The 23,099-nt window shown below is 46.8% G+C and overlaps 1 protein-coding gene across 1 annotated transcript; it reads right to left on the reverse strand.

Moving 5' to 3' along the window:
* Window positions 1-422: 422 nt before the first annotated feature.
* POU2AF1 (POU class 2 homeobox associating factor 1) lies at window positions 423-23,079 on the reverse strand (the record flags this gene model as incomplete). Its single annotated transcript, XM_082627767.1, is given in 6 exon segments — window positions 423-737; window positions 3,411-3,676; window positions 3,761-3,803; window positions 4,291-4,421; window positions 22,904-23,064; window positions 23,066-23,079. Coding segments are annotated over 6 exon segments (930 nt in total).
* Between the last annotated feature and the right edge of the window lie 20 nt (window positions 23,080-23,099).

A 23,099-nucleotide genomic window follows, 5' to 3' on the forward strand; every position in this document is an offset into this window, starting at 1 on the left:
CAGAGCACAGGGCATCACTGCCTGAAGACGGCTCAGCAGGGCTGCTGCTCCCATGAAGCAGTGGGCATTGGAGAGAGGGGCCTTCTCCAGGAAGGAAACGTGGCAGAAATGAAAACCCTGGGCCACAGATTAGGCAACACTTGGCATCAAATATTATCTTTAAAATCCCTATAATTCCTTCCCAAAAGGAAACAGAAATGGAAAAAGAAATAAGAAAGGGAGAGTAAGAAAGAGACGAAGGAAGGAAGGGAGGGAGGGAGGGAGGGGGGAAGGAAGTCTGGTTTACAATTCTAGTTTGGGGTAGAAACTGTAGTTTGTAGTTATGAAACTCCAAACAGATATGAATCTGAGGCTCAATCCCAGGCTTATTTTCAAATCCCAGTTTCAGGGGACAGGATGCTCGGGGTGGGGGGGAGCCAGCCCTAAAAGCCTTCCACGGAAAGCGTGTGGTTGAGGGCATAGGTATCGTTCTCCTCTTCCTCCAAAAGCAGCTTGTCGATGGTCAGGGAACTGATGGCTCTCCTGGGGTCTTCCACGTCCTGAAGGACTGGCTCCGGGATAGAGATAGGGAGCTGGACAAACTGGGGCCCCGGCAGGGCTGGGGCTGGAGGCTGGTACTGTAGGGTGGAGGTGGGCAGCGTGGACAGGGGCTGAGGCCACGGGAAATAGGTGAGAGGTGCCTGGTGCTCTGGGCCCTCCAGCTGGGGTCCCACTGTGGGTGTGGCAGCACTTCTCGTCTGTGATGGGGGAGACACTGGTTGGTTAGCAGCCCTGGGGTATATCCACTGCCCACCCTGGTCCCCATGGGGATCTCTGTTTCCCTCACCTCAGCCCTTTCCTGCCGTCTCACTCCAGAGGTCTCCGTCTCTCCCTGCTCAAGGTCTTCCCCAAGGGAGAAGCCAGACAAACTTCCGCATCCCTTACCCTGTCACTCACTAGCCATATGTCCTTGCTCATGCTACTTCCCCATCTGAAGCGTCTGTAAAATAGATGACACAAAGGACTGACATCATAGGGCTGAGCGAATTAGAGATGCTTTTCCAGATTTCACTGAATATAAAATGCATCCCGATTTCAGAGATATTAAAATATGTGTGAGGAGGGGGGAGGTGTGCATCTTAAAATCAATGAAAACACAGCATGTTAAACAACAAGCCCGTCACACAGCTATATCCCAAAGCAGCCACTGCTGTGCCCTAACACAGAGACTGTCCAGGCTCCACACAGCAGCTTTGGCATTTTAAGGACCCCTTGGACTCAGCTCCACTAGCCTCCCACTACCTCACCCTCCGCTGCCTCTTAGCTGGGCCCCCTGTGGCCATCCCAGGGACCTCCAAAGGTCAGGGCCGTTCTCCCAGGTCCTCTGTAAACAACATCTTACCCCTGCACAGCAGCCACCCTACGAATCCTAGCTCAAGCCTGCAAAGCCAGGGCCTGGAGTCTTACTATCTTCCACTGCTGAGGAAGCAGGTGGGGGAGGAAGGTCTTTGCATGGAAAGATGTGTGTGTGAGAGGCCAAAACCTCCCCCTACCACACTCCCTTCTCTGTCATAGCTCCTCCAGTTGCCACTGTGTCTTGGGAGCAAACTATTAGAGTCACTCAGGGAAGAGCTCATTTTAATCTCCCGGGACCATGTTGCAATGCAGATTCTGGTACAGGAGGTCTGGTCGGGCCTGGATACTGCATGTCTAATTGGATCCCCGGTGACACCAGTGCAGCTAGTCCAGGGACCACAATTTGAGTGGCAAGGCTTTAGGATGCTTTTCTATAGAATGATAGAGCTAGAAAGGGTCTCAGAGGACTTCCAGCCTCCCAGCAAAGCCTTGTTATTTCTAGTATTTCAAAAATCCAAACAGATATCCTACAGTTTTGAGTCATAAACCTGCGCAGGTCAACTGCGACTGCAGGTTTCTTGGCTCAGGGATAGAATTACATCTACCGGTCATCATAACAGGTCTTATCTCCTGCTGATCTGGAGTGCTGATTGGCAGCTCTAACCAGCTTTGATGAGTTAATTTACAAAATGGCAAAACAAATAAATTATTTCTTAATAAATATAGTTTGTTTGTTACACAACCTTTCAAAGCAAGAGGTGAGATTGATGAAAGGATAAATAATGAAAGGAATGCTTGGTCCTGAAATGGTTGGGAAACCATTGTGTCTACCACTCCCCACCCACACCCCAGGCCTCTGTTATGGAAATGAGCTGCCTGGGAGAGGTGTTGAATTAGCTCCTTCCCATCCACCATCATTCAGGCCCCACAACTGGTTTGCTGAGTAGCCAGGTGGGCATGGAGTGGGAGGGCTCCTGCAGCCTGTACCTGGATGGGGCTTGAGGGGCAGGAGCATCAGGGTGACACTGGACCTTGAGGTAAACAGAGAGGATGTGGGAAACCAAAGCAAGTTCCATCATCAAGGGTGGTTCTGCAGTGACTCATGAGGCTCCCGTTCTACCTCCCACAGTTTTCCTTGGACTGGAGCTGGATGTAGCTGTAACCACAGGTCTTTTCTCCTCTGAACACTTGGAGGATTCCCATTCCTTTGGTCAAACAGGCATCATTCACATAAAACTGTTTCTCTTCCTTCCTCCATTCCTGAGGGAGCAAGCACTTCCTTTCCCATCCGGCACTTGAAGACGGCCCTTGGTTAGTGTTGTTGGCCAACTTGGCGACGATCATAATAACTAGCATCTATCGGGTGCTTTCTGTATGCTAGGAACTATGCTGAGCCCAGGAAGTGTTCTAAGCCCTCTACATGCATCATGTCATTGATCCTGACATCAACCCATTTTACAGATGAGGACACTGAGACTCAGAGCATTAAGTCACCAAGCTCAGGATCACATAGCTAGTGAGTGAAGGGGCAGAGATTTGAACCCAGGCAATCGGACACTAGAGGTGGAACTCAAAAAATTACCCTGCAGGTGGGTCTGACTCCATCAAAAGTACAGTTTTCTCAAAAATTGTGTCACCTGTTGCTCAGCCTAAAAATGTTCTAGTAAATCCCATTATTGGATGAACGATCACCCCCTAAATAATCTGAGTAGGAAGGAGAGGCTGGCTCTGGCAAGAGACCCCACACAAGTATCACCATTCAATAAAACTTTAAACTCATTACCGAGACTCACTGCATATGGGGCAGCAGGGGACACTTAGGACAGAGAGGCAGGAGGACGTGCCAACCCCGAGGACAACAAAGCATGGCAAAGGAGGTCATAAGCCTTTTCTATGAAAGATATTTGAAGTCACTGGGAATGAAAGTAGGCCTTCCTGGAGGATGTGGTGGGCTTAGATGATGGGATTATCCTGGGAATCAACAGCAAGGAAGGTCAGGGGTCTGGAAGTCAGCCCCGGTTCTAAAAGGGTGCCCTCAGCATGGGTGGGTATAGCAAGGCCTTTGTGTGACGTACCGTGACGTTGGTGATGAGTGGCTGGGAGGCGTAGGTCAGCACCGAGGAGGGTCCCACAACCGTGTAGCTGGGGCACACGGGCTGCACATACATGTCAGCTGAGTAGGGGCAGCTGACAGCCTCATGGGACACATACTCCGTATAGGGTGCCCATGGGGCCAGGGGCTGGAGGGTGGCCGGGGCGGGCTGGGAGAGCCAGCCGGCACACAGGGCCCCCTCCTCCGTCACTGTGGAAGCAGAGACCTCCATGTCAAGGCAGGAAGGACCTGTGGGAAGGAGGAAGTTACAGAGCTGCAGGTGTCTCCCTGATGAGGGGCCGGGAGGAGGCCAGGGCTGTGGGGAGCTCTTACCTACTGTGGTGTAGGTCGCCAGGGGCTGATGGGGCAGCACCACCTAGAGGGGAGAAGGGAGACCGGGATGAGGGCTCAGCCATCTCCCGCTGGCCCTCTGCAGGGAGCTCGCCCAGAGGGCCCCAGGGCAGGAGGGTATCGGGTGGGGCGCAAGAACCTCCCTTGTTAGAACTAAGCCCCATGTCCCAACCATCACCACCTATACTTTCGAGGGATCGGTGATCCCATTTAGCAAGAAGGCTGTGCACTGAGGGAACTGGTTTCATCAACGGCCCAGGGGGAGCCCTCAACTCACACCAGGACGTGTGAGACACTTGCTGTTCAGTGGACCAAGCCGGCCGGCCCATATTCCTCATCCCACTTCAAGGCACTTCTCCCTGGGCCCATTCTCTGGCAGCCACACCAGGGCAACGTGCAGCCTCCGTGCCCTCGAGGAGTAGCCCGTGGAGCGGGACGTACACCGCCACCTGACCACCCCCAGCCCCCTACACACACACACACACACACTCTGGCCACAGCGGCCCCCTCACCGCGGTCGGTGCCACCGGCGGCCCGCTGCTGGCGTGGCCACGTTTCCTCCGCAGCAGCTCCTTCACTGGCTCCTTCACCCGCACGCCCTGGTACGGCCGGGGTGGGGCCGGGGCTTGCTCTGGAGCTGTGGCTGTGAAGAAAGCATCACTGGTACTCGGTCTCCCTTCGCAGACAAGCCCCACCCCAATGTGCCCCCTCTCCTCGAGGGTCTGCCTGCTCACCAAAGTTGTGCCTGAACATGCAGGACCACACGAGACTTCCTAGGGTTTTCCTCCCAGTATTATCACTCCTCCTGCCCCAAACCTTCTACGGCTCCCCTGCACCCAGAGGATTAAAGCCCGAGCACCACCGGGTGATCTCAACCCATTTTCCCAACTTCTTTGTACACTAACCACTATGGAAAGCCTGACTCCAGCCAGAAGGTCTACCTAGACTCCTCTCCACCTCCCTTGAATGTCTCCCCTCCTCATCTCTACTTGCAGTTTCCCACGGTCAGGATTCCCTCTCACTTTTCTCGACCTCTGGATTCTTCCTGACCCAAGACTACTACTGCAAGCCTCCTAGCTGACCACAGAGCCCACAGAATTTGCTTCATCCTACAACCTCTGCAACCCTTCCAGACAGGTTAGTATTCATCACAGGGGGCAGCAGAGGATGGCATAAGAGCAGGGACTCTGAGTCAGATGCCTCAAAACCTGCCCCTGCCCCTTTCTAGCTGTGTGATCCTGGGCGAGTTACTAAACCGCTCTGTGCCTCTTAACCTGCAGTTTCTTATCAAAGGAGTGTCGTAAGGAGTCACTGACATAGTAAATGGGAAGCATAATACATGCTAAGTATAAAATCAGGTACACAGTAAGCATTCAATACATTTGTAGTCTGCTATGTAATAATCAGTAATCCTTTTGGGGGTAAATTCCTTATGCCCCTAGCTAGGTTATAAACTTCTCAAGGTGAAATATTCCACCTTATCTCTCTATATCATCCCAAGTAGCATGTCCATAATAAGCTCAGGAAGTTATTGGTTGATTAATTGGTTGGATGATTATTCAAAATGCACTGCCGTTCATCTTCCCTTCACCTCCCCTGGAACTTTAGAATGGGCTGCAGTGAATGCTTCCCGGGTTCTCTGTGTCTCCAAGGACAAATACCCAATGGTGATCCGTGTGACCAGGGGCCAGAGAGTATCCAGCCTTGCCTCTGAGAGAAGGTTCCATCTGCCTTTTGCCATCAATGCCAGGAAACCAAAGCACCATGAGCTGGAACACAGAGCTCTCCCTGGCAGGAGAAGAAGTCCAAAGCAGCCATGGCTGGGCAGTGACAATCTGTTCTCCCAGATGGCCCACAGCCAGAGGCCTTGGGCCCTTGGAGGGCAGGCCTGGGTCAGCCAAGAAAGGCAAGTAGCACTGGGCCTTACGACTCACATGGGAGTCCATTATCATCCACTGATAAGGGCCCAGGGACCTGGGCTCTGAATCAAAAGCCCGGAAGCCTGGGTATCTATTAAAGCCGGATCCGCAGTGCTGCCCTAACTAAACTTTGCTCAGTAAATACCCACCTGATAAGACCCCAAGCCTGACCAGCACCAGACTTCCATCCATGCTCCAGGCACACACATGGCCTGGCCTGGAAGCCCAGGCAGAGAAGCAGGGGGAAGAGAGAAGTGCTGTCCAAGAGCCCCAGAAACACATGAGAGTCAGAGAACCCCAGACTCAGGTGCATTTATGGGGGCTTCCTAACCTGGCCAAGTAGCAGAAGCGACCAGGGAGCAATGCAAAATACAGATACCCAGGCCCTGCTCCTGGAGTATCTGATTCCAGGGGTCTGATGTGGACTTACGAATCTATATTTATAAAAATCCCTCAGGTGATTCTGAAGCTCTGCTGGGATTAGAACCACTGCTAATGCATCCCTGATCTCCCTCTAACATCCCAAGAGGAGATGAAATATCCTCTTTCTAACTTCCCCTGTCATAACAAGGGATCTCTACTGGTATTCATTCATTTTTTCAAATATCGATGGGCACTAGGAATACAGCACTGAGCAAGATAGATGTGGCCACTGCCCACATGCATCTTGCAGTCTAGTGGGACAGGCAAGCAATAAAACAGTTACAACTTGTGAAATTCAAGCTGAAGCAGGAGTGCACAGCAGAGAGAGCCAGACTGGTACCTGCACCCTGGGGTCACCTGTGCACCATCATCTTTGTTTAAACAGCAGTGACAATGGACTTAAGAGCTCAAGATACCTGGGCTGTCAGTTTCTGGTGGGAAGGTCTCAGTTGATTTATTTTACATCCCTAAGCCTCAGTTTCCTCATCTGTAAAATAGGGATAATAGTTCCTGTTTCACACGACTCTTGTGAGGATTAAGTGAAATAACACACGGGAAGCTCCCAAAGCCATGTCTGGCATGCAGTCGATGTTCAACACACGTTATTTCCCTTCCCCTTCCTCCACCCATGTTTACCTTCCTCTGGAGAGTGCAAATGTCAGAAAGCTCTTCCTCCTACTGGACCTGCCTCATGGTGACAAGCATCATTTTTCCTGGCATTACCTTCTAATGAAACTCACAATTCATAATCTATTTACAACTTTCTCATCTACAGAGTGAGGATCATAATGGTATATACCCGGTAAGATAATTCGAGAATTACATGTAAATGCTTAGAATAGAGCTTACACTGAGGAAGCACTGAAAACATGTGAACTAATATCATCATTAGTATTAGTAGTAGTATCCCTTCCCAGCATCTGTAGAGTCTGAACGAACATTCCATTCCTTCAGCTATTTCTTAACGACATGTTTTGAATCCCTCTAACCTTCCTTCTGGCTGCTTCACTCCTCCACAAGTTCATTTGCCGCTTCCCCTTATGCTGGGTGATGCCCAGGGGTGATCAGAGACCCCAGGTATGGCCTGACATGGCAGAGAACAAGGGCCCCTGCCCTCCTGCACTCTGTTCACTCATTCTCAGGGTCACCCACAACTACATCAGCTTTTGTTCACACCCGTATCACTCAACCTACACTTGTCTCCGGTTGGGTTTCCAGCTATTCTTAGGCAAAAAGGGCAGCCTGAGGCCTTGTGCATTTGGGAGAAACTCAAGGGACAGGGTTATTTGGGGGTCTGAGCATGGTGACCCCACTCTTAATTCAGTTGGGGGACAAGAAAGTCTCCAGCACACATGCACACATCTCAGACCAGATCAAAGACAGGTATATGGCTCATGCCCCTCTGATGTGCATGTACACTTCTGGGGAAGGGCCCAGAGGACTTCCAATCCCACTCCCCCCTGGGAAGTAGACACATGGACCACTTGGCTGCAAAGGGGACAGCTGGGCACTTCCAGCTTCTTGGCAAGTAAGAGCTTCCTGCCTCCTGTTGTTTTTGAATCAATGAACAAAGAGGGCTTGGAGAGGTGCTGTGAGCAGAGGTCATCACCCTCTGATGTCTGGACTTCCTTGGAACCCACAGTGTCAACAGGTGTGCCCTGGAACAACCACCATATGGAGAACAGTTTCAAAGTCCCCACCTCTTCCTACTGCAGTCATGAAACTCCTACAGCTCCCAAGGGCCTCCTGACTGCCCACGCAGGAGTCCCCAGCCAGCTGCCAAGGAATCCTGTGACTGCTGCCAGGTGAGTAGACAAGAGTGAGGGCACTTCTGAGAGTATCTTTGCAAAGTTCCCATGAAATATCAAAATCTGAAGCCTCAAGACAATTTCCACAGGACCCCAACGGCCAAGTGTATTTGCAAGGTGAAAACTTGCAGCTGGTGCCTTTCACACCAACCTTTGTGAAGCAGCGATAAACATTTCTAATTCCACAGTAAACACTGGACTCCCTACTGCTGCTAGCATGAGAAATGAGCCCACAAATACAAATTTGGAAGAGGAAAAAGAAGCTTGTCTGCAGTCATGATTGCTTAGCCTTGGGTCCTCTGGATCCCTGAATAAAAAAACTAAACTAAAATATTTAAAAGAAAAATTTAAGATTATTAAAATAAGTTCTTCAAATAATAATACTAAATAAGAGGAAAATAAAACAAGAGATCAAAATAGTGATACACAAGCAGAGAAAGATGAAAGTCCAATTTCCCAAAGTAGAGTTGACCAGAGATTTTCATAGCACCGGTCGAATTGCAGCTCCATGCAGCACGCTTTCAAAGCCTGAAGCTTTCTCACAATTTATCCTGGGGTTCGAAGGCCCTTCAAGTCCCCTGTGGGCATCCAAGTGTCCAGCACTGAGAAAAATCTTTCCACCTAAACACAAGCCTCTTGACCCTCACTGGGAATCTCCTTTTTCAGTGTGAGAAGTTCAGCCATATTACCTTTCCACCACGGCAAGTCAGTCACCAATGTTGTTTGGGGAAAAAAACAACACTCATTTACAGAAAAACCTATGAATTTGGCCCCAGTGAGGGCTTCCCTTTTCCAAAATGAGCAACGAAAAAATCTGAAGGTATAAAAAGTCAGCAGAGGCTATTTCAGTTCCCCCTGCCTCATACCCGGACATGCTTCACATCACAAAAATAAGAGTCCTGCAGCTGCTGTTCCACTGGAAAGCACAGACCATGACAGATTCAAGCCGAAGGGTCACCTGAGACAGCCGTCTGGCTGCATGTGGGCCCTGCGCTTGCTTTGCACCAAGCTTCGGGAACATAGGATTCTACAGATTTAAATAAACATGGCCCTCAGTCCTTTGATAAGGTATAATAAACATCACCAAGGAAATACGCAAAACTGCCAGCACTTGTTTATTTAATGACCCCATGCAAACCACGTTCACACCACAGTGAGAAAGCTAGGCTAAGGAGGTAGGTCCTAGTGGAGCCAACACCCAGGCATCTCCTCAGGGCAGCTTTAAGAGAGCCCTCTTCAGGCAGGTGGTACCTAGAACAGCCTCCAATATATTCTTTTTTTTTTTTTTTTTTACACCTTTATTGGAGTATAATTGCTTTACAATGGTGTGTTAGTTTCTGCTTTATAACAAAGTGAATCAGTTATACATATACATATGTTCCCATATCTCCTCCCTCTTGCATCTCCCTCCCTCCCACCCTCCCTATCCCACCCCTCTACGTGGTCACAAAGCACCGAGCTGATCTCCCTGTGCTATGCGGCTGCTTCCCACTAGCTATCTACCTTACGTTTGGTAGTGTATATATGTCCATGCCTCTCTCTCACTTTGTCCCAGCTTACTCTTCCCCCTCCCCGTATCCTCAAGTCCATTCTCTAGTAGGTCTGTGTCTTTATTCCTGTCTTACCCCCAGGTTCTTCATGACATTTTTTTTCCTTAAATTCCATATATATGGGTTAGCATATGGTATTTGTTTTTCTCTTTCTGACTTACTTCACTCTGTATGACAGACTCTAGGTCCATCCACCTCATTACCCTCCAATATATTCTTGAAAGAATACTCTTCTCCCAGCCATTGTCCTGTTACAGATTTCCCATGAGCCACCAGGGCCAGGCAGTGAGTTGGACACCAGTCAGGATTGCTGCTCTACAGTTTAGAATCTAAGGTGGGATCCATGGTAAGCCTACATTTCCATCGTCAGGGAACCAGGAAGAGGAACCCATCCCACCCATCCTGACAATCTAGCTCATTGAAAGTGCTTCCCATTTACAACTGTCTAGCTGAAACTTGAGGATGCAGCCATACGAGGCCATTTTGAAAGACAAAGCTTTCCTAGCCCAGAAGGACACATAACAAATTATTGATCAGTCCAAATAACCACAGTACATATGATTCACTTTTGCTGCTGAACCTTCAGTAGTATTTTAAAAAATAAAAAAGACCCACTAAGGAGGAATACAATAATATTCTCGTTACTTACAGCAAAACCAAAAACAAATAATTGAACAATAGGAATTCAAGCCTAGGGCTAACAAACTTGTCCTAGCTTCTAACTGAAAACAAAGTCACAAAAGTTGCTGACACTTTTCACTTTAATGTAAACAAGCTTGCTTGTGTTCTTGACCTAAGACAGATGAGGGCTCCCAGGAAAGTTTAGCTCCTTTCAGCTGAAGGATTATTCATATCCTTAATTGAAACACTACTGCAAGTGTTCTTGGTGAAGGTCTGAGTCAAAGTTTTAAAATTTGTTCTTTGCATTCATGGACAATGGCTGATTTTTTTCCAAACAGGAAGAAAGAACTTGGGCTTTGGCCAAAGATTGGACTTGACATCCTACAGAAAGGCTTTCCCACCCAATTCACACTAGATTGTAGTTTACTTTTTTTTTTAATGTAGGCCAACAAAGAAATCCCATATACATGTAAATTTAGGTTTTCTATTCACTAATGTTTGAACTGAGGAGGACCCTGCAGCCAGGAAATATTAAAGTATCACTCACATATTCTAGCAATCTGCATAACAGGGAAGAGGAGAAAAAGATAGACGGACAAAAAGGGTGGCTTTAAAGGTATACAGAAGATATGGGAAAGTGGAACCTCAGCTGAATTAGGATTTGATGTTGCTTGAAGGCTACTGGTCAGCCAATCAAGAGTAAGTCTTGACAACTTCATGCGTAGAGTAGGATGTCTCCATCAGGAGATCTCAAAGATGACAGCTGAGCCCATGTTCTCTGGTCTGGTCACAGAAAGGAAGGGAACAGTAGGCATTCCCCTCCCTGTGTCCCCATTCTAAGAGGTATATCCCCATCAGCCCCCACAGAGCTCACTGATCAACCATAGGCAGGTCGCTGGGAAAGCTAAACGAGGGCCACAGTCACTTAGGACTTCCCCAGACCTGGCCAGGCCAAAAGTTTTGGATGTCCCACCCCATGACCTTGGGTAGACTTGGCCACAAGGCCTCTAGTGCCAGAGCCTTCAGACTTTTCCCTCACAGGCACTGCTGCTAAGGTGTCCCTCCCCCAGAGCCCTCAGCACCCCCTCACACCACACATCCATCCTCCCTCCAACCCTCCCACAGAACAAGAGGAGCACGGAAGGCTCTGGATACTGCTCCCTACTCCCAAAGACAGTGTCAGTGTAAGACCTCTTTTCTGTGGAGACGCAGGTATGTTGAATGCATGGCTGCCAAAGGTCTGTGTGATTCCTGGTCATGATCTTAACTCCCAGGAACTCAGAAATCACCACACTCACCTTGCATGATGTTCTGTGGCTCACAGAGAATTTGACACAAATGATTTCAAGTGAAGACTCACCACAACTTCTGAAATAGGCAGGGGAGGTCTTCTTCTTACCCTCCTTTTCACTGATGAGGAAAGTGATGCTCAGAGATTTTAAGTGATTTGCCTGAGGACTGTGCTTGTAAACAGCAGGGTCATCAACTAAACCCAGGACCTCTGATTCCAAGTGCAGTCCGCTTCTGCCTCACATCCTGCCTCCTCTCTGCCCCGGCAAATCCCATTTATTTCTCTGGGGGACACTGGAGGTGGGCCACTGAATGGTCCCCTGCTCAGTTCTAACCCTCTTCCCTCCAGGCTGGGAGTCTGATCCAGTTTGATCCAGTTTCCCTTGACTGCCACTTCCCGCAAGAGAGGGCGTCTCCCAGCCGAGGAGGGAGAAAGAAGTCCATGAGAAGCTTACCAGCAGTCTGCTCACATGAGGAGTGGCGAGAACTGAGAGACCCACACAATTCCCCGCAAAGTTTTATTTTTGGTATTTTTCGACTGAAATGACAGCGGATAGGTCCACCTGAGAAACCAGCTGCATCTGCCCGCCTTTTACAGAAACTGGGGTCACCAGAGCAGAAAGAGCTCCCGTCTCAGATACCATGTCCCAGGGTGGGGTCAACAGTAGGAGATCCCTGGCAGTGCATTCTGTGAACAGAGCGGAGGAAACCATGCCCCTGCCATCATGGAGTTTACTGTCTAGTCTAGTAGGGAATATAGATTTAATCAACTAATTGCACAAGCAAACCTAGAATTACAAATGGTGACAGAGCTGCATCTGCCTCATAATTGAATTATTATGATAATTATTATTATTTGATTGAATAATAATAACCTAATTAGGTTTTTAATAATAAAAACCTAAATTTACATGTATATGGGATTTCTTTGTTGGTCTACATTAAAAAAAATGTAAACTACAATCTAGTGTAAATTGGGTGGGAAAGCCTTTCTGTAGCATGTCAAGTCCAAGCCTCACTTGATTCAGTTGGGCTTGAATGAGCAGCCAGCCAGGGGCCCCAGCCTCCAGGGGCTGTATAAAGAGAAGAGTGCATGAGGCTCGACTGTTCTGTCTCCAGTGCAGGGAGATGGTTCTGGGGTCAGGCTCAGCCCACACCATGAATGGAAGACTTGCCCAAGATGTAACAAAGGAGCCCCAGATGTTCAGGATCCTTCCTCAGCCTACGGACCCTGGATAAACCCCAAAGATGTTTCACTTATCCTATCTTGGCTGATTAGCCCACTAGGGGAAGACCAGTCCTAGGAATTCAGATTCCAAGATGGAAAGCAGCTGGCTTCAGAAGTTCTAGGCTGAGTCTCAAATCTAACTTTCTGAGATTCATAATTGCAGGGGCTTTTGAGTCAGGCTACAATTACTCTCAGTGAAGTCAGAGACCACCTCCTTCTAATGGTGCATTTATTTTAATTAGGAAGGGAAGAAGCATCTAATGCAACCCTAGAATCCTTGGCATTGAAAAGTGGTGTGGCATTGTTTGGAACCGAAGCAGATCTAGTTTGGAAAGCCTACTACATAGCTTATCACTATGTGACCCTTGGCAAATAATTTAACTTGTGTGTGCCTCAGTTTCTCCATTTGTTAAATGAGAATAATGATCTCCATCTCATGGGGTTATCATGAGGATTGTATGAAATTAACCAAACACCTAGCATGTAATAGGTTTTCAAGAGATGGCTGTTTATCCTTTGTTCTCAGCCAAAAATCTGTGGTCTATCACTCATCAGAGAAGTAGCCTTGGTACAGTGACCCTAACTTGCCCTCATCCTGCTGCATCCTGATACTGAATGTCTCTATCCTCAATATACCCAAGGCCTTCTTCCTCCAGCAAAGCCTGTCTGCCTTCCTTGTATTCCTGCAAGTCATCCCTCAGGTACTTGGGCCTATGTCCCCAGCAGCAGGATGGCCCTATTTAGGAGACAGGGAGGCCAATGATGCTGCAGAGAGACTGGTCAAAGACCTCACATGCAAACAGAGCAAGCCTGGAGAGGAGACATCAAAATCCTGACACTGACCTGTCGTAAAGATACCATGAGCTGAGCAGGACTGTTTTCTTCCAAAGCCACCAGAGGATTAGGTTTGTGGCAGATCTGACTTTTTAAAGGACAACTCCAGGAAAGAGTACCTTGGAGATTTTTGAGTGGCAGACAGAGTAAGATGTAGCCCCTCAAGGAACCTGTATGTATCTCCAAAAGAACAGGGACAAAAAATAAATAAATTAATTAATTAATTAAATAAAATATACACCACTCCTAAAGGGTGAAAATCCAAGTGCTAACACCCATTGTACTGACCATCTTTCTGAGCACTCAAATGTTAACTTTTTCAAATGACTACAGAAGAATCTGTTGTTAGCCTGTTACTCTCAAGTGTCAACCTGAGTGGTCGTCATAGTATTCGCTTATAAAATTACCTCATACTAATATAAAAGAAAAAAAAAAGAACAGGGACACAGCCATGACTGAAGCCATAGTCATGGATACATCTTCAAAGGACTAGAAACCTAGGAGCACATATCACATACGGGATGCAAACATGGCAGTGGATGAGGGAGGGCTCTTCAGTGGTCAGAGAGGGAAGTTTTACCAGCTACAGAGCAAGACAGACTTCTGGCTGACATATCGGGTATTGCCTCAGCTTTATCTAGAGCAACAAGGATCAAAATGGGGGAAGAAGGGACCTACACTGAGAGCACAAGACCACATCAGGGAGTGAACCAACCCAGGGTTCCCACCCAAATTCTATGGAAAGGCAGCACCAGAATGAGGAGATGGGGCAGAGGAGACAGATACACCTTCCCTCTTTAGACTGAGACACAAAGCCTAAATCTAATTGCCAGTATGATCTAGAACAGGAAAAACCTGTGGTTAGGAACTGAGGACATTCAGTTGTTTGTTCCTTGATTTAAGCAATATCTAGTTTAGGATTTCCAAGACCAAAGACTCTTATAAAATAAATAAAATTTTCCTGAGACCCTCAGGTAGGGAACACTTCCTTGGAGGAAGGACTCTTTGGACCCAGCATCAGCTATATATTTGGGGTCAGACCCAACTGCCCAAGACTCAAGGCTCATGGTGGCCTGGGTACAGCCTACATGAGTGAAGGCAGCCCTAATAATTGATTCATGATGTGAGATGTAACTGCCAGTCAAAAGGAGCTTTTTTGTTAAGTCTCTGGTTTACTAACCAATGGCCTTATGATGTGGGGGAAATCCCTTGTGAAGGACACTGAAGAAGTCAGAACAGCAAGCCTGGGAAAGACATCACTAGGTCAATCTTTGAGGAATGTACCCTCTTCCTTATTCACAAGATACCTATGTAGACTGAAAACAAGACTTTCACAGTCTCAAAGCTTCATGGAAATGAATACAACATGCTTCACAGTGACTCACTTTTCTCTAGGAGTGAGGTCCTTACCCTGGAAGTATTTAAACCAAGGATCTGTGACCAGGTATCAGAGTTCTTGCTAAGGAGTGGAAGACTGGTCCAGGTCAGGATTGTCAGGCCGTAATCAAAAACTCTGGAATAGAGTAAAGGTGCCTATAAAGGGAATTTTTTGCCAAGAAAGGGAAGGAAGCAGGGGAGTCTGGAGGTGAATGAGCAATCAGAGCTCCAAGGGCCTCCCAAAAGTGCTCCATTTTTACTTTTGTATCAGAGGTCTGCAGTAGATTTGGTTTGAATAAAGGGGGTTGTGACAAAAATGTTTCAGACACCAGCCTAGATAGATAGAGTTGGATTTTCTTCCCAGTGATAATATTTTACATCCTAAGATGCTCTTCCTTCCCCAGAATCTAAGCAAGAAGGCTGATTACCATTTGTTCTTGAGGATCCACATCTGAAGCCATATATATGCTCCATGACACCTTCCCTGATTCCATTTTCCTCTCCCTCCTGCTGAAGGTATTTACTTCATTGGTTGACTTCCCTAGCTGGAAATAATTCCATTATTGGATGCTTGCATGGGATGATAAATGGATGGTTGATTTTCCTTCTATACCTTTCTTTCCTAAGTTGGTGTTTCTTTCATCCAGCATTAAAACTTGTTTCTATCTTCAACTCTCTTGCCTCCCTTTTTCCTTTGTTTTCTGTCTTCCCAGCATTTCTCAGTCCCGGAAGGTTATAGCAATCTTTGTACTCCTCTTCCAATTAAATTTATGATTCTTTCTAGAGAATTAAAAAGTAATTCATCTTTCTTAAGTGTGGTCAAATCCTTTTTGGTCCCAACACCTGGTCTGAGTATGACTCTGGTTTGTAATTCTTTGGCTACCTGCTCTTCCCAGAAAGTGATACTAATGAAACCATTACTAAGAAAAGGAGGCAGCACATTGCTGTTTCAGTTTTCAGTATCATTTGTTCTATTTCTTGCATACTTCAAGCTAGATTACAACACCTCAAGTCCAATCTTGTGAATTTAAAAAACAAACACAAGTTTGCCAGTCAATACAAGCCTTCCACCATCCCACCTTATGAGGCTGGTAGGAAATTGTGGCCCAAGTTCCAAGTTTGGTCACAGGATGGCCAGCTTAACCATCCATGTAAGCCCTGATCACTAACCCCACCATGAGTTAAAAGACTGGAAATATGCATCCTGCTATTTCACAAGAAAGGCAGAACTCAGAGGCCATACAAACTGTAATCTAGGCTTGGCTGCATAAACTTTGTCCTCAGAGGTAGAGTGAGCGAGAACAGGAACATAGTAATAGTAACTAATAGCTATTGAGTGTTGACTTAATGCCAAGCACAGTAGTAAACACTTACCACAACCCTATGAAAAACTGCATTCCCCTTGTACATACAAGGAAATGGCAGCAAAGTGAGGCAAAGCTGGCTTCATACAACCAGTGAGGCATAAATCTAGGATTCAAATTCAGATCTGCCTGCCCCAGAGGCTGAGCTTTAAACCCTGAAGGGAGAGAAAGAACAGAGTTGTCACTCTCTAATTCAAAATAACCCCCTCTACCTTGCTTTCCACACCTCACTCACACACACACACACACACACACACACACACACACGTGAAGGGAGAGCCTGAGTCTTCCAAACTCTAGACAGTTCAGAATGAAGGAAGTGCCGAGAAGGCAAAAGCCTTGGCTCCCAGCACAGGCTGCCACACAGGGCTCCCAAGAAAACAAACAGGCTATGTTATTTTGGGGCAATGCTAGGTCCTTCCCTCCCCTTTGAACCCTCCATTTCAGCTAAAGTATCTGCAGAGCCCAGTGAAGGAGGTATAGCAGGAAAGCCAAAACTTCATTTCCTTCACTAAGCGAGCTGAAACACATGCACCCAAAATGTTTCCAAAGTATGAACAGACATCTGCCAGCTGGTGTACTTCATTTTGTCACTGGTCCTTTATCTAACATGGAAGGCCTGTGCTTCTACCAAGAGCATCCTCTTAAGCCCTGTGAGTGAGACGGGCACCATGGTAGAGAGACAGGACAGCTTAGCAAGACAGCACTCAGGGTGAGTTACTAACCTCATCTTTAAGCTTCAGTTTTCTCATCTATGAAACAGAGCTTAAAACAGAATCTACCTCATGGAATTTTTATGAGGATTAAATGAGATAATACACTCAAAGTGTGGCAAAGACTGGTGGTTGCCACACCCAACATCTGCCCTCTCCTTCCTTACTGTCAACCGCGACATTTTGGAAGGTTGGCAATGTGCCCAGCTAAACAATTACACTATTCTCCCTTGCAGATAGGAATAGCCATTAGATGTCAGCAGAAGTTGTGTGTTGGTGGGGAGACACCATGATAGAGAAGCATGATTTTTTTGCCTTTCCCTTTTCTTCTTCTTCATTGTCTGAAACACAGATGTGATGGTTGGAGCTACAGTGCAACTATGAAGCAAACTTGAGGACAAAGGCCACATGCCAAGGACCTCAGACCAGAAAGACAGAAGTAGCCTGAGACACTGTTGGCACTTAGAGCCTCCATACAGCCCCTGCAGACTACTATGGACATTTTTGTGTGAGAGAAACTATTCCACTGTCTTATTTATTTAAATCCATGTATTTTCTGGTCTCTTCAATAACCACCAAATGCAATCCAAACTGATCCAACAGAACATCTGGTATACTGCATGGCACCAGGGAAGCACTCAACACCCCAGAGCTGACATTTATCCCTATGAAAAGGATTGAACATGTTCTGCTCATAGTGGTGCAGTGTCCAAAAGTATACTATAAGCCATCAATTTCAGCCTCCAGGTCAACAGTTCTCAGCTCTACTGCACATTAGAATCACCTGGGATGCATTTGAAAATATGTATTTATTTTTTATAAGCACTCATGAAGACTCAGCAACTCGACGTGGAAAAGGATTTCAGTCAAGTCCAGTCTCCTTGTCCTCAGCCAGGAAAACAGAAGTCCCATTTTACAGCTGGAGCACTTGAGACCCACAGTGGTTAGGTGGCTTGCCTAAGGTCCCACACCTAATTACCCAGAGGTTGGAAAGTAGAATCCATGTTTCCTGCCTGCAAGAGTAACGCTTTGTCTTAGCATCACACAACCAGGACAAGAGGGTTTCAGAGGAAGCCTCTCCATCCCAGGCAGGCCCACTCTATCAAGCAGTTTCTCTACAAAAATGAGAAAGCCACAATGTTACTAAGTATTTCATAAAGCTGAAAAATATGTTAATGATCATAATCAATTAGCCAACCCTGGTTTCTTTGGCTCAAAGTGAGAAATTGGTGGACATCTTCATTTAGTGGGAAACAAGCCACTTTAGAAAGAAGTCAGAAGGACAAAAACCTAATATCTTTACTTCGTAATGAGAAAGTTTAAAAGCAAAAATTTACAGCACTTCTAAGTGAATTAAATGTCCAGATATTTAGCTAATAAGTGTGGACAGGGCTTCCCTGGTGGTGCAGCGGTTGAGAGTCCGCCTGCCAATGCAGGGGACACGTGTTCGTGCCCCGGTCCGGGAAGATCCGACATGCCGTGGAGCGGCTGGGCCCGTGAGCCATGGCCGCTGAGCCTGCACGTCCGGAGCCTGTGCTCCACAATGGGAGAGGCCACAACAGTGAGAGGCCCGCGTACCGCAAAAAAATAAAAAATAAAAAAAAAAAATAAGTGTGGACAACCCTGGCCCTTTTTTGTTCCTCACAACAGAACAAATTTGCAGCTTTGAATCAGAAGAGAGCTTTCAAAACCTCTGACTCATAAACTTTGGGGCTGTAGAGGGGGACATGGTTGGTTTTTCATTTAGTTAATATAGGGAGAAGAAGTAAAGTGTCCACCTTGAAAATCATCAGCTCTTTTACCGATTAATCTGTGTGCTTAGTAGATGTGTGTCACTTATTTCACCTCCCCCTGTGCACGTGAATTCGTGAATATCTTTTGGATCCTAATTGTCCTAATCAACAAGAACCACTGCATCAACAGATAAACTCGGTAAGAAGTAAAGGTGTTTATTAGGCTTATTAAGTAAGCAAAGGTTATAACACAGACTAGAAATATTAGAAGCAGTCCACAGACCGAAATTACTTCTTGTTGTAAGTTCATCTGAATTTATGCAGGAGATAGAGTTCCAAAAATTATATGTATATTACAAGTTTTTCTTACCTTTAACTGAACTTTTAACTGTCCTCAAAAAGTTGGCTATTTAGTGGAAGCTTGGAGAAAGTATAGAGTTCTATGTCAATGAGAATTTTGAGACCTTAATTTATCTATTTGGTGAAACTCTGCTCCGTTCAAGTTGTCTGAAAGTAAACATTCATGCCATAATAATTTGATAATAAGTATTTCCTGTTCTTTTTTTTTTTTTTTTTTTTTTTTTGCAGTACACAGGCCTCTCACTGTTGTGGCCTCTCCCGTTGTGGAGCACAGGCTCCGGACGCGCAGGCTCAGCGGCCATGGCTCACGGGCCCAGCCGCTCCGCGGCATGTGGGATCTTCCCGGACCAGGGCACAAACCCGTGTCCCCTGCATCGGCAGGTGGACTCTCAACCACTGCGCCACCAGGGAAGCCCTTCCTGTTCTTAAGATGACTCCTTGAGCACTACAGCAAAGAAACACCAAGACCAAGTCTATGGGGCATCAAGACAAGCAGTCAATTCAAAGAAAATCAGTCAAGCAGGCCTTCTGTTATCATGTAGATCTTTCTCTAACATAAATAACAATAAAAAGCAGTTGTTCAATTCATTCATTTTCTAACATATGGTGTTGAGTTTATTATACACACTTCCACTGCTTTTAAGGAAGAAGTCAACCAAGTCAAATTTCGGCATTGGGCAAATCATGTAATCAGTTGACTGCAAGGTTTGTCTCCCATTGGTGCTGGCATTGTGCAAGCCCATGATACCCAGTAACTTAGGGAAATAAACATCCTAAGTACTACCCAAATCATCTTAAACCAGAGGTTGGCAAACCTTGTCTGTAAAGGGCTAGATAGTAATATTGTTTGCAAAGGCCATATGGTCTCTGTGGCACCTACTCAATTCTTCCATTGTAGCAGAAGCAGCCCTAGACAATATGTAAATGAATAGACATGGCCACGTCCCAATCAATTTTTATTTATGAAAACAGGCAGTGGTACTGTTTGGCACTCAGGCCATAGTTGGCAGACCTCTGATTTAGACCCTTGGAAAACTGTATGTAAGGTCCTATCATTCAAAGATATTTTGCTGTGCCTTTTTAACTGTGCTAATCAAAGTGTGGGAAATGATTAGAAAGGATTTGGCATAGCCCTAATCACTCGAGATGGGCCCACAAAAGGTGTCCCAGTAGGGAAGGTGCTCTCTTACCACTGTCATTAATTCTCAGGAGACATGATGACACTTTCCCCATTCTCTACTTTAGTTCTGACAAAAACCTTGTAAGGCAGGCATTAGATCCCCCATTTTCCAGTTTTGTAAGAATGGGAAAAGGTTAAATAATTAAGCTGCAGAGCCAACTTTCAAACCCAGGCCTGTCTCACTCCATCGTGCCTGCTATTTCTACGGCACCGTGACTAGTTGGCCTTAACAAGGGCTTCTTGCTGGGGTGGATGTGAGTTCTTCATATCTACGTGGCATCTGCTGGACCAAGTGCAGAACCTTGGCGGGGGCAGGGGGTGGGGGGAGGTGTGGTGGCAGTGGGTGGATCTGCAGGGAGCATGACTTTGTCCAACTGGCTGGTCAAGCAAATCTCAAATTCATGGCTGTGACTTGAAGATTTCTACCTCTGTGTGCCCACAGTTCTGAGCTGATCTGAACCAAAGCCCATGTTCACATTTAGTCCACAAACAGGGGCACGGGCCAGGTAGGGAGGAGGCAACATCTACAAGGTGAATGTTTTCTTAACCCTTTCCAGAACCCCATAGTACAGTCATTTCAGCTCAGGCCTCAAGGGTGTTTTCTGAAAAAAGAAAGTGCCTTTTCAGCGCTCTTGGTGCCTGATTTCAAATTCTGACCTTCCATCAGGTGATTCTAAGTGGGCTGACAATGCTGCCCTGTTTTTACTGGTTTTCCCACAGGGTTTAGTCACCCACGTGCCCTCAGTGCCTTAGACAAGGGCCTCACTTAGGGTAAGGGGATGGGCCCAGTGCCCAGGGCCTTTCCTAATTTCCTTTAAGGTGCCAAAGATCAATTAAAAAGAATTTTGATTATGTGCATCTGAACAGGTAGAATCGTTCACCCCAGTTTTTCCAATGACGAATTTACAACGTGGTCTCCCTGGGGATGGAGTTTTGCTGCACCTGAGTGACTTCCAGGGAGTGAGCAGGAAACGTGCCTCTAGCATCCCCTTTAAAAAAAAATTGTTAATCTCATAGGTGGAGCTAAAGAAGAAAAAATGCAGTGTGTAACAAAGAGGGGGAAATATGGCAGCTCATGAGTGCAAGGAAGCAACCCATATCTCAGGCACTGAAGCAGAACCAGAGCAATCAACATCATCTCGGTGGCATCTCATCTTACTAAGGGTATCTCTGTGGAATGGGTATCATTTTTACCCCATTTTACATATAAGAAACCTGAGGATTAAAAAAAGAAGAAAGTGACTTTCTCTGAGTAGGTAGGAATAAAGGCAGAAGTCCCTCCAGGGGCTCACATAAAATCCACAGATCGAGCTCTAAGTGTCGGGGTCCAGGCATATGGACACTCAGCAGCTCCCAGTAGGGACATTAATGCCCACCTACCACCATTAATGCACTCCCGCAGGGCCAGCTGCCTTCGCCCCCGCAGGGGAGGGTCTTGCTGTATCCTGCTCCTGGGAGCGGTGGCCACCACCCATACTAGAATATCCCTAGTTACCTTGGAAGGATTCCATAACTCTCAAATGCAAATTAGAATTCACTTCTTTCATTGAAGAAAAAATTGCATCTTGCCAACATCGAACAATGATGAGACTTCACAATCTGAGAAATTTTGAAATTGTTCCTTCACATTACACATTAACAAGCTCAGATGCAGAGAATTTACACAAGAAATAAAGGAAACAATGAACTGCTGATAAGTGACTGTAAGTTATGACTTAATCAATGATGGTATATTTTCAGAACTGTAAGGTCTCCATTAGAATATCTTTTGGAAAATAAATAAACACTCCCTAATGTATCTTTCTGTGTAAATCTAGTTTCTCTTATATTAAGTTTGCTTGAGGTAGGGTGTACCTGAATTCATTAAAAGGCATTTTAAAGACCTAAGCACCTTTAAAAAGACAGAGAAATTTTTTGATACTACTTCTTTCTTGAGGAAGTACAGAACTGAGCCCCAGGAAGGTTCAACTCTCATGAGGCCATTGAGTTGACTTTGTTTTTCTGAGAAAGGAATGTTGTTGATAATCTCTGTGTGATTTCAATTATTAATAACACGAGTCTCTGTTCAGTCCCACATATGGAAACTAAAGTTCACAGATGTTCCATCCAACTCCAGGGATAAACATTAAGGTTAGAGGTAAACCCGCGCCCCATTGCGCGGGGACACACAAGAGGGGAAGCAGAATGACAGGGGAAAGACAGCAAAGCAGGTGAGGACAGGCTTGACAAGCCAAGTTTCCACATCGTCCCGATGCAGTCACAGAGACACATCGTGCCTTTGGCAGAAAGCTCAGTAACTCAGAGAGAAACAGGCCCACGGAACTGAACCACAGGCTAAAGAGTAGCTGTTTATAAAAGTAAAGGCACTCCGGTAAAGAGCTCCACGCTTTCCCCTCCAAATTGTGTTTTGTGAATCATCAGCTGCCCTTTCTTCACCACAGTGATTCATGCGGGCAGCGGAGACAGGATGAGCTGTCCCACCTTGGAACACTAGTTCGTTCCCCTCCAGGCTGGAAAATCAGCATCACCTCTGACAGGTTGGTTTCTCCACCCCGCTCCATCTCGCCTACCTCGTCCCTCCTGCTCCCCTGGTTGGGGACCGGGACCCCGCTGCCAGTCACCCCCCCACCACCACACCCCGCACCTCCCCGGCTCCCGGATGCCTGGCGAAGCCCAGGCCCTCCCTCGCTGACTCGGCTCCGACAGCCACGGCCAAACCACTTACGTTTTTGCCAGAGCATGGCCTGCGACAGGATGTTGCCTTTTCTCTTTGAAGCAGACAGTTTGGCTTCTTTAATGTGAGACCCGGGTGTGCTTGCCTCCAGTGGAGCCACCGCCTGCTCAAGGCTGTTTCCTCGGCTTTTAAAGGCCTGAGTTCCCGCGGCGGGGGCACAGCGTCATCACATCCTCCCACCCCGGGC

This window comes from Mesoplodon mirus (assembly GCF_964341445.2).
Source record: "Mesoplodon mirus genome assembly, chromosome: 7".
In the NCBI taxonomy this organism is placed as follows: domain Eukaryota; kingdom Metazoa; phylum Chordata; class Mammalia; order Artiodactyla; family Ziphiidae; genus Mesoplodon; species Mesoplodon mirus.